This window comes from Pelmatolapia mariae, linkage group LG1 (assembly GCF_036321145.2).
Source record: "Pelmatolapia mariae isolate MD_Pm_ZW linkage group LG1, Pm_UMD_F_2, whole genome shotgun sequence".
NCBI lineage: Eukaryota > Metazoa > Chordata > Actinopteri > Cichliformes > Cichlidae > Pelmatolapia > Pelmatolapia mariae.
In genome coordinates this window covers 37,812,365-37,825,289 of record NC_086227.1, presented here as the reverse complement: position 1 = coordinate 37,825,289, position 12,925 = coordinate 37,812,365, and the positions used below count along the sequence as shown (strand labels likewise).

Genomic DNA, 12,925 nt, shown 5'->3' with positions numbered 1-12,925 from the left:
ACACCTTTAAGAGTCTAGCGCAGTCCGTGCCTCGATGGGATAGGCAAAAGGGGGATTAATACAATATTAATCAGGTGGGCATAATGCTGGGTCGGATCAGCGTACATGTCTTTGGATTGAGCTTGGTCACACTGGGATCACTGGTTCTGGGTGGGTTTTGCTTGTTATCCCTGTGTCTGCACTGATTATCCCCAGGCACTACAGCTTCCTTACATAGTACAAAGACAATGATATGATTTTAAATTGACCGCAGGTGTTAATCTGAGTGTGAAAGTTTTTGTCTCTCCGTGTCAGCCCTCTCCAGGGTGTACCTCGTCCTCTGCCAGCTGGGATAGACTCCAGCCCTGAATGGGATAAATGGTTAAGAAAATGGATACATAGATGCACTGCAACAAGTTGTTATTCATTGAAGTAGTTTTAATGTTGCTAAGATATCATCTCACTTAAACTCTGGTGGCATGTATCCATCTTTCAAGGTCTTGAGATATTTGTCCCTGAGCTTTTTGCCCCGTTTAACACAAATGAGGTGAATGGAATTTATTCTGTGGTGCTCACAGTCTTAAGAAAACACTTCAGACAATTCAGCTTTGACATCTCTTTCTACAAGTGGTGGAGAATACAGACGAGATGAATAATAATGTGGAGTTTGTGTGCTACAGAATTTCCTCCTTTTACCCTCACTAAGAGCTGCAGTCTGAACGTAGACTGGCTAATTTGTTTTCATGGAGATGAGGGTTATCACAGTAATCCAATGTCAGTCATTTTTATCTTTAGCATTTAATTAAAACCTGTACAGTCTCACTTATGAACGAAGCATGTTGAAGATGGAGCTTCCAGGATGAAGGAAAAGAGGAAGACCTCAGAGGAGGTTCATGGATGTGGTGAAGGTGGACATGCAGGGAGTTGATGTGACAAGGGAGGATGCTGGGAGATAGGGGGGTCATCTGAAGAAGAAGAAGAAAAGTTGCAATTATTCATCCTGTCTAGACAAAAGCTAAGCTCCTAACTCTGACGTTCCCCAGATAATTCTTGTCCAGTCCTCGTGGGATTCTCTCTCCTTGTTTTGTGGATCTGTGTCATTGTGTTTGTCTAATTAAAACAAATTACTTGATCCATGCTTAAGAAATATGTGCCACTACTCATTTGTATATCAGTCTTTCAGCAAAAATGTGTTTTTCTGCTCTGTCGGTGTGACTGTATCTTCACTATTCTTTAAATACTCTGCTTCCTCTTACTCTCATTCCCGCTCTTGCTCCCTTAATTGTCTTCCTGTCATCCTCCTCCTTGTCGTGCTTTAAATTGTCTAAATTAGAAGCATTTGGCTTCATCCTTAAATGGGGAAAGTGGTGTCTGTGATCTGTGCTTGTGTATGTGTGTGTGTCTTCCTCTGCTTTCTAACTAATCCAGAGGCAGTTTAGAGACAGAGTCAGAGCGACATCCCTGATTGAACACTTCTCAATCAGAAGTGAGACCAGCAGAAAATCCATGGCCATCCTGGCATTTATATAAAAACACTTCGAGTCACGTCCTCTGTCTCACTATCACTCATCATCACTTCCACTCAGTAACCCTTTGTGTGCAGGTGGAGTGTTAGCTGCACTCTGCAGGTGGAATATAAGATTTATATAAAAGGCAAGAAAAAATTTTAGGGGTGTTTTGGAAGTTACCAAAGTAATCATCAGAAAAGCAGCTGCTCAGACCCTGCATGCCCACAGAGGCGCTTTCAGTTACGCTCAGTGCTGAGACCACTGCTGAGGTTCAAAGCTGTGCTGGAAAAAAGTGCGAAGTTACCAAACGGCATGAATTTACACCAATAATGCAGTGATGCACAGTCGGTGTCATAAAACAGGCCGTCATCACCTCTTAAAATCTTCATGCAGTGTCGATGTTTGAGCCTACGGTCTTTAAAAATCTGGAGTCTAATCAAAATCGTGTCATCAGACGTTTGTAATTTATGGATGTTTAAAAATTATTGTTCAGGTTTATGTCTTTACATTTTCTCTCCTCTTCTGGAAAACTGTAAAAAGAACGAATGCTCAGTGTAACAAAAAGCTGATCCGGTCAGATAAAAATGGGTTGCGGCTGTGTTGTTGAGCTTTATGTTGAATTTGAATTGTTTGCGAAGAGGTCAAAGAGTGGTTTCAGTCCTTTGTGACTGCGGGTGATAAGTTAATCTGTTCTGAAGGCAAATGCTGGCACCACTCTTAAAAAGCCTTTGACAGTTCTCACAAATCTTTATACCAAAATCATAAAAGCATGAGCAGGTGAATTGGTTCAGATATGTTTTTCCAGACAAGGTCGAGACTTTTCTTGGTGTATTAATATAGTTTTTTTCCCCTCTTTTTTTCATGACAGCAGCAAAACCACAGGTATAATTCATAACATTAATAGAACTACTCTCCTGAGGTGCGACTGGCCATTACTTACTCAGACCTTTTTGTTTTCTTGGTCTTTAGCTCCATCACTATACGAATTTCTGAAAGAACTACTTTTAACAACTGATAAATGTAAAACTGTAGAAAAGTAAAATTCTAGCTTGATATCAATAAATTATGTCATACCTTGTCCAGACCTTTTAACATGAAGCTGTTTTTGGTCAAATTAGTATGACTCAGTTTACAGTTAGGTCATGTGGTGTATGTTAATCCTGATTTTTGTTTCACACAGTTTGTTGGATTGATTAAATATTCAACTTGAGATTTTAGGGGGGCACTGCTAAACAGGAAGTCAGCCTGTTGTCTCCACCAACTTAAAGCAAACTGACTCTTTAGAAGCCAAATCCTCGGCTGTATTTATCAGCTAGTTGGTAACTTCTCTCTGGTGCTGGTGGGCAGGAAGAGTATAGCTGAGCGACAGCTGCCCGCTGTGGCGGTAAACAAGGCTGGTAAGAAGAAGCTAAAATGCTTGTCAAGCTGTGAGAAACTGCATTCGAGTGACAATCGAGATCATTATCTTCTTAATGGTGCTCTAGAATTTGAGCAACAGGTGCTAATGAACACGATCAAATACACGTTTAAGCACACGACCCATACACAAAGAGAAAATAGAAGCAATGCAGGATCTGTGCTTGGCCACGGTCGAGTCTCTTTCAGCCAAGAACATCATTATTTCATTTTTATAATGTCAAAGGGTTCCTGGCTGTTCCTTTCTGCCATTTACATAAAAGAATATAAACATCAAATTAAATGTAATCAACATGGAAGGAAAGAAAATGTTGGCTGAAAGGCAGCGAGCAGTTAAACTAAAACTCTCGCAAAGAAGCAAAATGGACAGAAAGGACAATGACCCGTTCCTGCTGAAGGTCAGGAGGCCAAAGCATCAACCCACACGTCCACCTTGGAACATGTTTGAATGCCCTCCACTCCGCTCCTCCTACGAGACTCATGCATATGTGCACATCCACTCAAGAAACAGCCAGCCGGTCATTACAGTGCTACATGCGTACAGTATATACTGTACAGAGAGCTTGCAGTGCGCACAGCATTCTCAGCATTCTTCAGTTTTCTTTGGTGAATTCATTTCAGGAAAAATTAAAGTCCCAAATATTGATGTTCTTTAGTCTTAGACGTTTAATTGAAAGAACAAAAAAAGAAAAAGTAACCTTCAATCTGCACTAATGACGAGTTTTCTGCTGATCAGTTAAGTCAGAAACTGACATCTCTGATCTCCAAAGGTAACTCCAGACTTTTTAGATGCTTCTTTTCCATTACAGCTTCAGGTCTGCAGGCCTCTTCAGATTTTCTTCAAGGACCATTTTCATTCTTATTTCAACTCTGATGCCATCATTCATTAAATTTTATTAGATTCAGTTCAAGAAAAAAACCTTCACAAGCAGCTGCTCAAAGAAAGGTGCGTTTGGGTTTAAGGATTTGCACAACTAGTAAACTAGACTATTAAAATGTTGGAACCAGAAATATTGGTCTTTAAACCCAGGGACTCAACTAATGCGTGAATGCTGTTAACTGTTGGGTTGCACATAACCATTCAACCACAGCAATGAGCAACCACAGGCTGCCCAGGTGTGCAGGCTTTAACCTGCAGGGAAATGAGGCACTGCTAGCACTGCTAACTTTAGCCACAACTGACATTGTGTTTGTGTTCATAAATGGCTCAAATGGCCACATATTTCGGTGAGATTTGTCAAAGAATATGATTTTCAGCTTTGAAATGCACATATGAAATTTGCACAGATAATGCAGATAATAATTATCTGTTCAATTTGGGAGCTTCATACTTTTTAGACTAATTAGTCTACCTCTCCTTATGTAAACGACTAGTAAATTTGTCTCTTGGAACATCTCTAGCTCATATTTAGGACTCTCTTGCTGTGAGGTGACAGTGCTAACCACTTACCACAGATAATAAGCGCTGAGAGGTTTGTCTTTCTTCTTATGGCTGCCGTCTGCCTATTTTACCATAAAAGCCTAATTGGTGAAGTTCCACTGCAGTGGGTATCGTTCCCTGGTCCTTCCATCTCTGCAGAGAACTTTTAAATGTCTTTCTGAGTGATACATGCACAGGGGTGTTGATCTGTTTGCCACAAGAGCACTGCAGTCAATTTGATGTTTATCTGGAGAATTATTAACGCAACCAGGATGTACCTGACCACAGTTTGCAGGGACACAGCAAAAGATTTGAATACGCACACATTTTCATGCACGCACACAACAAACTAAGTTGTATTAACATGTTAACACACCACAGCTTTACAAAGCTCGTCCTTGGCGCTGTAGTTTTCCGTACCACTGTAACTGCACATCATTTGGCATCTTTTTATAATTTAATTCGTCCACACAAAGAATGTTTGGTTTTTTTGTATTCTCTCCTGATGTCGACTGCCCTTGATGCTACATCTCTGAAAGAAACTTTTAAATGCCTCAGTAGTATGTTCCAATTATTGCAGCAGCTCAAAAGGCAAAAACATGTGCAGTGAATAACAACAGCAGACAATAAAATAAAGTAAATTTCAATCAAACTTTTCTGATGACTCGATGTTTGTGTGGATAGCCTAAAAACTTTTTCCATCTCTTTGTGGCTTTAAGTTCTAAACATATACTGTATTATATTAGCCTAGTTATGCAATATACTATGAAAATGTTTAGAAAGGTGACTGATTCGTCTGTCTCGTTTCTCTGTGTTTGTCCACAGCACTAAGACACCCAAACAGGCAGTATTTGCTGGAAGCATGCAGCTCCTGGCGGGTATCAAGCTGTGCACAGGCAGAGTTCTCACCAACCACCCCCATTATGAAGATAAAGACCTGCGGGAGCGGACCAGACAGGTACTGTAGGCTGCAATAAAACGAAACTGCCAGAGGGGCTGCAAGATAACACAAACACAATAAATGGAAAATCTGAAGTAAATTGATGGTAATTACAGTGTCAGCTTCATAACACCGAGTCAGGTGGATTTGAATGCCAATTAGCAGCTTGGATTCGCTTTAAGAATAATCATAGCTGTAATATTTGTGTTTTGAAAGAGGTGTGAGATCTGACAAAGCTTTACCTCTCTGCTTACCGAAAATGTATTACTGAGCAGCACAGGCTATAATACGAGCCAGTGATATCTTTTAAAGCGGAATTCAGTTGTTGTAGAGATGTTGTAAAGATTCTACCTGGAGTCTTTCTTTATATTCATTTTCACAATTAAACAAAATGGTCGAGAAAAAGAAAAAACCCACTTCTTCCACCTCACACACCTCTGTCTGTTTCAGAGGCTAAATAACGGTGCGATTTCTCCCACCTTTTCTCTCCCACTTTTGTTTTGAAGTCTTATGCATATGCCAGCTCTTCCCCAGTGTGCAGATTGTTAACACTTGTAATAACCAAGGTATTGTGCGGCGATCCTTCTAGAGCCAACGCTTAGTCATGGCTTTTTTGTTCGCTGCCAATAGGACCTTTAAAAGATATTTGTCTGTGTGATTTAATTCATCTGGAAAGCTCTCAAGGTAAAGACATGTAAAGTTAGAAAATGCAGAAATGTGACCGTGATCTGCCATCTTTTCTCCACCTTCTCTCCAGCACACCGGTTGAATTCCAGTTAATTTAGATTTCTGTTTAAGAGTAACAAAGAAGCCCCTCCACGTCCAGTTATTACTTGTTACTTAGGTATCACAAAGGTATCACATGCTCTGTGTTCTCCTTGTTCAAAGAAATGATAGTTGTTTTGTTTTTTAACCTTTGGGTCTTACTGGAATTATATAAATCAATACATATCTGAATATTATCAGGGGTACCTCAGGGTAGCCATTCAGTGGATTCAAACCCCCGACCTTCCAATCAAGGGGTGACCACTCTACCTACTGAGCTATCCCTACCCTTGTTCATTGAAACGGTGCACTAGGCCCATTGTGGGTGGGTAAGGGAAAAAAAACGAGCAGTTGATATATCTTAAAACATATTTACCTTGGCTTTCAGCACAGCAGGACTGCCTCTTAATATGCTTGTTATTAATCATATTATATTTAATTTTAAGATATTCTATATGTAATTTAAACTGTTTTATCTTTGTTTTATATTTGTAGCACTTTGGCCAACATTGTAAAGTGTGTTTATAAATAAAGATGCTATGCTATATATTTTTCAGTTTTGGTAATTTGCATTTTGAATTATGTTCTTTAAAAATCCAAAAAATTAACAGTGAAGCTGGAAATGAAGTGAACTGAGATATTTTTGTGTTACCAGCCACAGTCTGAGTGCACAGTTAGACTAAAGCCACAGTAACTGAGTGCGAGTGTAGCTGCACACCATTTGATGCATTTTCCTTGTTTTGATTCAATTTTATTTAAGTAATATTTAACCTTTAGACATTATTTTGGTGCCGCCGTCAGTGTCAGAATTTTCAGGCTATTTCCAGATCTTGTTGTTGCGTTTTTTCCGCCCTCCTCTGCACAGTGAAATCTGTTTTGTACAACATCCCCACCCATCCATCTCACTCAGCTCTGTGCTAATGTCTTGCGTGAGAGACCAGGGAATTGTCTGTAGATGGGGGCCATTGACCTGCAGTGATTGTCTGAATGAATATGGGATCAGAAGATGCACTGAGTACATTGTGCATCCATTATAGTGGAATGAATGGTAACGTAGGAAAAATGGAGCCTAAAAGTGCTGTGTTCCAGTAAAGAAGAGATGAATGGTGGCGCATGTACTTGAGTGCATATTAGTATTGTAATGTATGTGAGAAATGCTGCGGAGGCATTGTTTTCTTTTTTCCCTTTTTCTGTGAATGTTTTTTTTCTGCTGAAATCAGGTTAAAGCAGCAAAGGCAGCGTTTCACTTTACTTCTGTGTATTATTCATGAATTCTCATTGTATTGTGTTTTCATTAGTATATTTTTCCCTTTGGCCTGTTATTACATGCCCTGCCAATGCACTTAAATAACTGGTTGTCACTCCCATATTGACTGAATTCAGACAGTGAAATAGAAAACATGACAAATATCACTTTTTCCCAAACATGCTGCAAACCACATACAGCTAATGACCAAACACAATGGAGAATTACCTTTATTATTACTTTTTTCTGCTTCTGCATGCGGTGTGTCTTCTTTGCAATGAGCAGAAAGTAATGTGTGGGTCATTTCTCGGGTAGCTGAGCCTGTGATTTGCCTCCCAGCGGGAAGTCAGCCATGCTGAGCCGCTGGCGAGGCTCGAGCCTAGTATGGAGCTCATTAATGGACCACGACACTGGTTCAGGCCTACTGGGCTTTATCTGTGTCCAGCTATCTTTATGAGGACCAGGCTGAGTTTTAGACCACTGGAGTGAAAATATTTTGGAAGAGTGAAGACATTTGGGGCATTCCTCTCTTTCTCAGTCCTCATCAAAAGGCTGGTTTAGGGTTAAGACTCCATTTTAGGATTAGAGTTTGGTTAGGTTTAGGTAAGGTGTTAGAGAAACCGTTATGAGGTGAATGTCCTCATAAAGACAGCCGTGCAAACGTGGCTCTGTTTTCTTTGTTAGTATGGACAAAAACTGCATAAATGTATTTTAAAACATGGTCCCACTTCTTGTGCAAGATAAATGTCATTGCAAAATTATTCATTAATAGACAACAAGTATAGTTATTCCCATCACCCGCTGTAGTCCATTCTATGTTAATTTGCATACCTATAGTATTGTGCAAAAGTCTTGAGCCACACCTCACATCTTTGTATTTTACTAGAAAAATGGGATTAAGAGATTTATAGTGATTTATTGTAACATGGCAAAATACTGGAAACAGTATATAAAGCAAAACTGAGTTTATGCAATACTAACAAGCTTGAAAGTCAGTATTTGGTACGACCACCTTTACCTTTAAGACAGACAAACTCTCTTAGGCGAGCCCTCTTGTAATTTCTTTAAGTACTCTTCAGAAATAGTAGACATAGACACCCAGAGCTTTTCTTTGGATGTTTCTGCCCTTTTTCCCGTTTTCGGTCAAGAGGATCCCACAGTGCTTCGGTGATGTACACAGTCCATGACTGATGATGTTTATCTGTGTGTTTTCTGTCTGGATATGCTTTTACTGAATTGGCAGCTGAAAATGAAGCCTTTGCCTTGCACGCTTGCTTTCAGTTGGTACAGCAATCTGATGGTCCTTCTCTGTATTCATAAGTTTGACAAGATGCCCAACATCACTGGCTAAAGTCCAGAACCTGTAGACACTCACTGTGGTACCTCTCTCCTCAGATACTGTTCATCTGTTGTAGATAGTCTTTTAGGTCTGCCACATCATATTTTGTCCTCTAATTGGGAATTTTTGGGAATCACCTTTTTTGTACAAAAACACAATTTTATCTTATCTTAAGAGTCCACGGAAAATGGTTGGGCATGAGGGATGGGATGCAGCCAATGTCAAAGAAAAACTTTGAAAAACTTCAAGAAAGCCTGAAGAAGTATTTCTAAAGACGCCTTTAAAGTCTGGCTCCTTGGAAGCAAAATATAAAGAAATTGGGGGGTTGGCTCAAGACTTTTGCACAGTACTGTACCTTCTATCCATGGTGATTTTGGTGATAACTGCTAAAACAACAGCAATTATATACCAGTTGTTTTCTTGTATGCTACATAAAACTACATGTTGACGCCTGTTATAACTACACACAGATTCAGCTGGTAAAATGCTCAGTGGTTTTTAAATCTGATTCCTGACATGGCCATTCACCCACTCTCCAGTTTTTGACACCAGTGAAAGCTGAACCACAGGCAGTGCATTTGGGGTCACTGTGTTTTTGTAGGATAAAGAACCAGCTAATGAGATTTGAGGGGGTCCTTTATATATATATAGCCATAGTTTTTCTTTCTTTACAGCACACAATGGTAGGTAGTCCACTAATGAGAAGGTCAGTGGTTTGATCTCCAGCATCCTCAGCCTGCTTGTTCAAGTAACCACGGGCAACATCCTAAACTCTGTGATGGATGTAGTTTGGAGGGTAAAGCACTTTAAGCGGTCAATAAGAACAGAAGCAGCTTTCTATAAGTGCGGTTCGTTTACGCATTACTTCTGAATTCATGCAATACATCGTCAATAAAGAGCGAGCCAGTGCCACAGCCAGCAGCACACCACCAACCATGACATGACCTCCATGTTTCACAGATATACTGATGGGATTTCGATGTGTACTTACTGCTTTTCGTACACACTTTGGGGTTTCCCTTACTTTTGTAAACTTTTTTAAATTTGTCTTTGAAGTTACTCTTACTAGCAAATTCCAGTATGACATTTTCCTGGGAACTGCTGCCATTGGTGGGGGGGTTAAAGTGTTGGCGCTTTAAAAGTGTTTCCTTTTATAGGATCTACATATTACCTCAAGCTGCTCGGGAACGTCCTATGATGCTTTGAGAACTTTTTCATCCCCATGTGTTGATATCCTGTATATTTGTCTCGTCTACTTCCTCCCCACACATGCTTACTGCTAAGGGATCATCTTACTGTTGGGGTTCTCTTTCCTAATATTCTGGGGTCTTAAAGATTTAAAGCACTCAGAGAAAACCGCTGTGAACTGGTGCTATAGCCATAAAACTGAATTGAAATTTCATCATTTGACAGAAATTGGTTTATTTTCCTCTTTTATGACCGTCTGATTGGAAAAGTGTATTACATATAAGTAAATTAAACCTCAATTAGGAAAACTTGATTTTATTATAACCCTTTTGCTAAACCATTTTAAAGTCAAACATGTCCTTTTTTTTCTTCAGAGAAATCCACACTGCTGTAGTTGATTATATCCTTTTGTCGTGTTGTTATAATAGCTTCATTTTTGCTCACACATGAGCTGCTTTTCAGTCATAATCAGTTCTGTGGTCTTTGCATGGGTGTTTGCCTTCTGGCTCCAATTGCAATCTCAACAGATAATAGTGCACAATTCAGTTCACTTTATGTGCAGCAATTCATAACTGACTTCATGTCAGTGCACTTTAAATCATGAGGGCAGCCCCAGACAATAGTCAGCGGTTAAGTTATTTTCACACACATGGAGGTGGGGTCAATCAGCAGAACAAAGCCATTTCAAACATTAAAATTCATTCGAAGACCAATAAATGAAAGTTGATTGCTTCTTTATTTTAATTTATTTTACACTTCTGATAAAATTCTGCGACTTAGGTACTTCAAGAATCTTTTGGCACCCACTAAGAGGTTTTAGGACTGCAGTTGTTGATAACAAGGGTTCCATCCTCATTACTTTCTTATATACATCTTGAGCCACAGAAAAGCTCTCATGCAGTCAACATAAAAAGTTGCCACGACTCCACTTAGTCAAGCAAAATGGTCGACGCCATTTTTGACACCACAGGGGAAAACGACAAAAAAATGAAGAGGCATCTCTTCTTTAAAAACTGGAGATAAGAACAGTATTGGTCTATTATATTCAGCTACAGCCCTGATTATTTCCTGAGCGTCTGGTGACTTGGCATCATGTATCCATTGCTGATCAAATAGAGCTTGTAGGGTTGGCATCAGTGGACTTTCACTCAGCACCAATCTGTGAGTTCAAGAGAAACCATTAACGTTTTCTTCTGTTAACACTGCACTCTGGCAAGAAATTGGTTTCATATCGACCCCCTCCCGGTCTGAACTGTCCAGACTGCGTTAGCTACCTTGGTAGGTTGCAGGTGTTTGCAGGCTACAGCTACATGAAAGACTCGGAGCCTTGAATTCGTTTGTGGTTCAGACGGAGGAAGAAAAGTCAAGAAAAAATCACCAGCGATTTAGATTCAGTTTTGTTAGTTGACTTCTTTATTTACTCGAGCAGAATACACATTTTTGTTTATCAAATGCTCAAATATAAAATGCTTACTGACACTCTGCCTGGGAAACCTGCTGGGGTTTTACAATAATGCTGCCAGGACTTTGTCCGCCAGGCCGTGCAGTGCTCTACTTCATCTCAGTGACACAGTGTGGTTCAGTGAATTGTTCTAAGCTGGTTATTTACAGCAGTTGAGATATATATTTTTTTAAATTTGGCACAGATGAATAAACTGTATTTTTTTAATACACTGAGAGCTGGATCAGTTAAATATTGATTTGGAGCTTTTCATGAGATCATCTCGAGAGGATGAAAACTGTGACAGTGATACTACGCTGTAGTACTTTTAGAGTCACCCCTCACTTAGTATCAGATTCTGTCAGTTCTTGACTATTTTTAATATCTAATATTTAGTTGTCACTTTATTTCCATTGTGATTTTCCACCATGTTTCATCACCAGCCACAGAAGGGCTCTCCAAATGGCTCCAGTGAATGCTCGTCATTTTTGCATCACCGCCGACAGATGTAGGCTCGTTTGCAAAGGAAGGTGCTCATGCTTGTGTCATTGTGGTTAATCACTGAAAGCACAATGTAGTGAGTATATTTGATATTCACCAATAAGATGATCCAAAAACACCAACCAACAAACAAACTAAAACAGCACTTAGTGGTTAAATTAGTGTGATTTCAGTCACAGGTGAGATTCAGTTGGATTGTTGCTTCAGTTTTTTTACAGCTCATTTGAACCTTTCTAAAAGTTGCTGTTTCACTGTGTTTTAGCCTTCCAATAAATCAGCTCTTAGCCAGTTCTTGCAGTATTTATGGGTTGCATAATTTGTCCATTTAAATCTTTTGTCTGCTACAAATAAAAGATGAACCATGAGAGTTTTCCAGGAAGCTGGGATTTATGTTTTCAGCTTTAGCTCTTGTTCCCCTGTGGGTTTTGTTTGAGTCATAATTGTTTTCATTCTATTTTTTTGTTTTTCAAAGTAAACGTTTCCTAATTGGAATAAACCAAGTTTCATAAAGTGTAATTCAGAAAACAAATGTGTCTGGTAATTGAGTTCCAGGGGAGAAGTTTTCCCCTCCCAGCAATATCAAGTTAATATTGGCTTCCTTCCAGGAAATCCTTATATATATATATGTGTGTGTGTCTGTGTGTGTGAGAACAGGTGTATCAAGTGTACGCTCGCCGCTCCCCAGAGGAAGTATACGATATCCTGAAGGCTATTGGGGCCGACTATGTGGTGTTGGAAAACAGCATCTGCTACGAGCGGAGGCACAGGCGGGGCTGCAGACTGCGGGACCTGCTCGACCTGGCCAACGGACATGTGGGTGGCTTTCATTTAATGTGACTCACTGTGTGTGTGTGTGTGTGTGTGTGTGTGTGTGTGTGTGTGTGTGTGTGTGTGTGTGTGTGTGTGTGTGTGTGTGTGTGTGTGTGTGTGTGTGTGTGTGTGGCAGCATGTGCCGTCCCCTCTGCCGACTCCTGCGACTCTGTGAAAGCTCTCAGCCTCTGCAGACAGATCAATAGTCCCACTTCTTATCTGCGCGTCACTGTCTCTCACTCTTTTACCGCCGCTCACCCCCACTCCCCCAGACTCTTTATTTTGATGTCAGATGCGGCTCGCCGGCTATTTGGATTACCAGAGGCGAGGCGAGCTTCGGTCTGGCCCAGCGTCGTGTAAGACACATGAAAC

General features: G+C 40.2%; 1 protein-coding gene across 5 annotated transcripts in view; it reads left to right on the top strand.

The window, feature by feature from the left end:
- Positions 1-12,925, top strand: part of dpy19l3 (dpy-19 like C-mannosyltransferase 3) — a 78,784-nt gene that overhangs the window by 56,626 nt on the left and 9,233 nt on the right. For all 5 annotated transcript variants that reach the window (XM_063480337.1, XM_063480343.1, XM_063480328.1 and 2 more), the window contains 2 exons: positions 5,149-5,281; positions 12,398-12,556. In XM_063480337.1, coding sequence (XP_063336407.1) covers positions 5,149-5,281; positions 12,398-12,556 — 292 coding nt within the window. The remainder of the gene's footprint in view (positions 1-5,148; positions 5,282-12,397; positions 12,557-12,925) is intronic.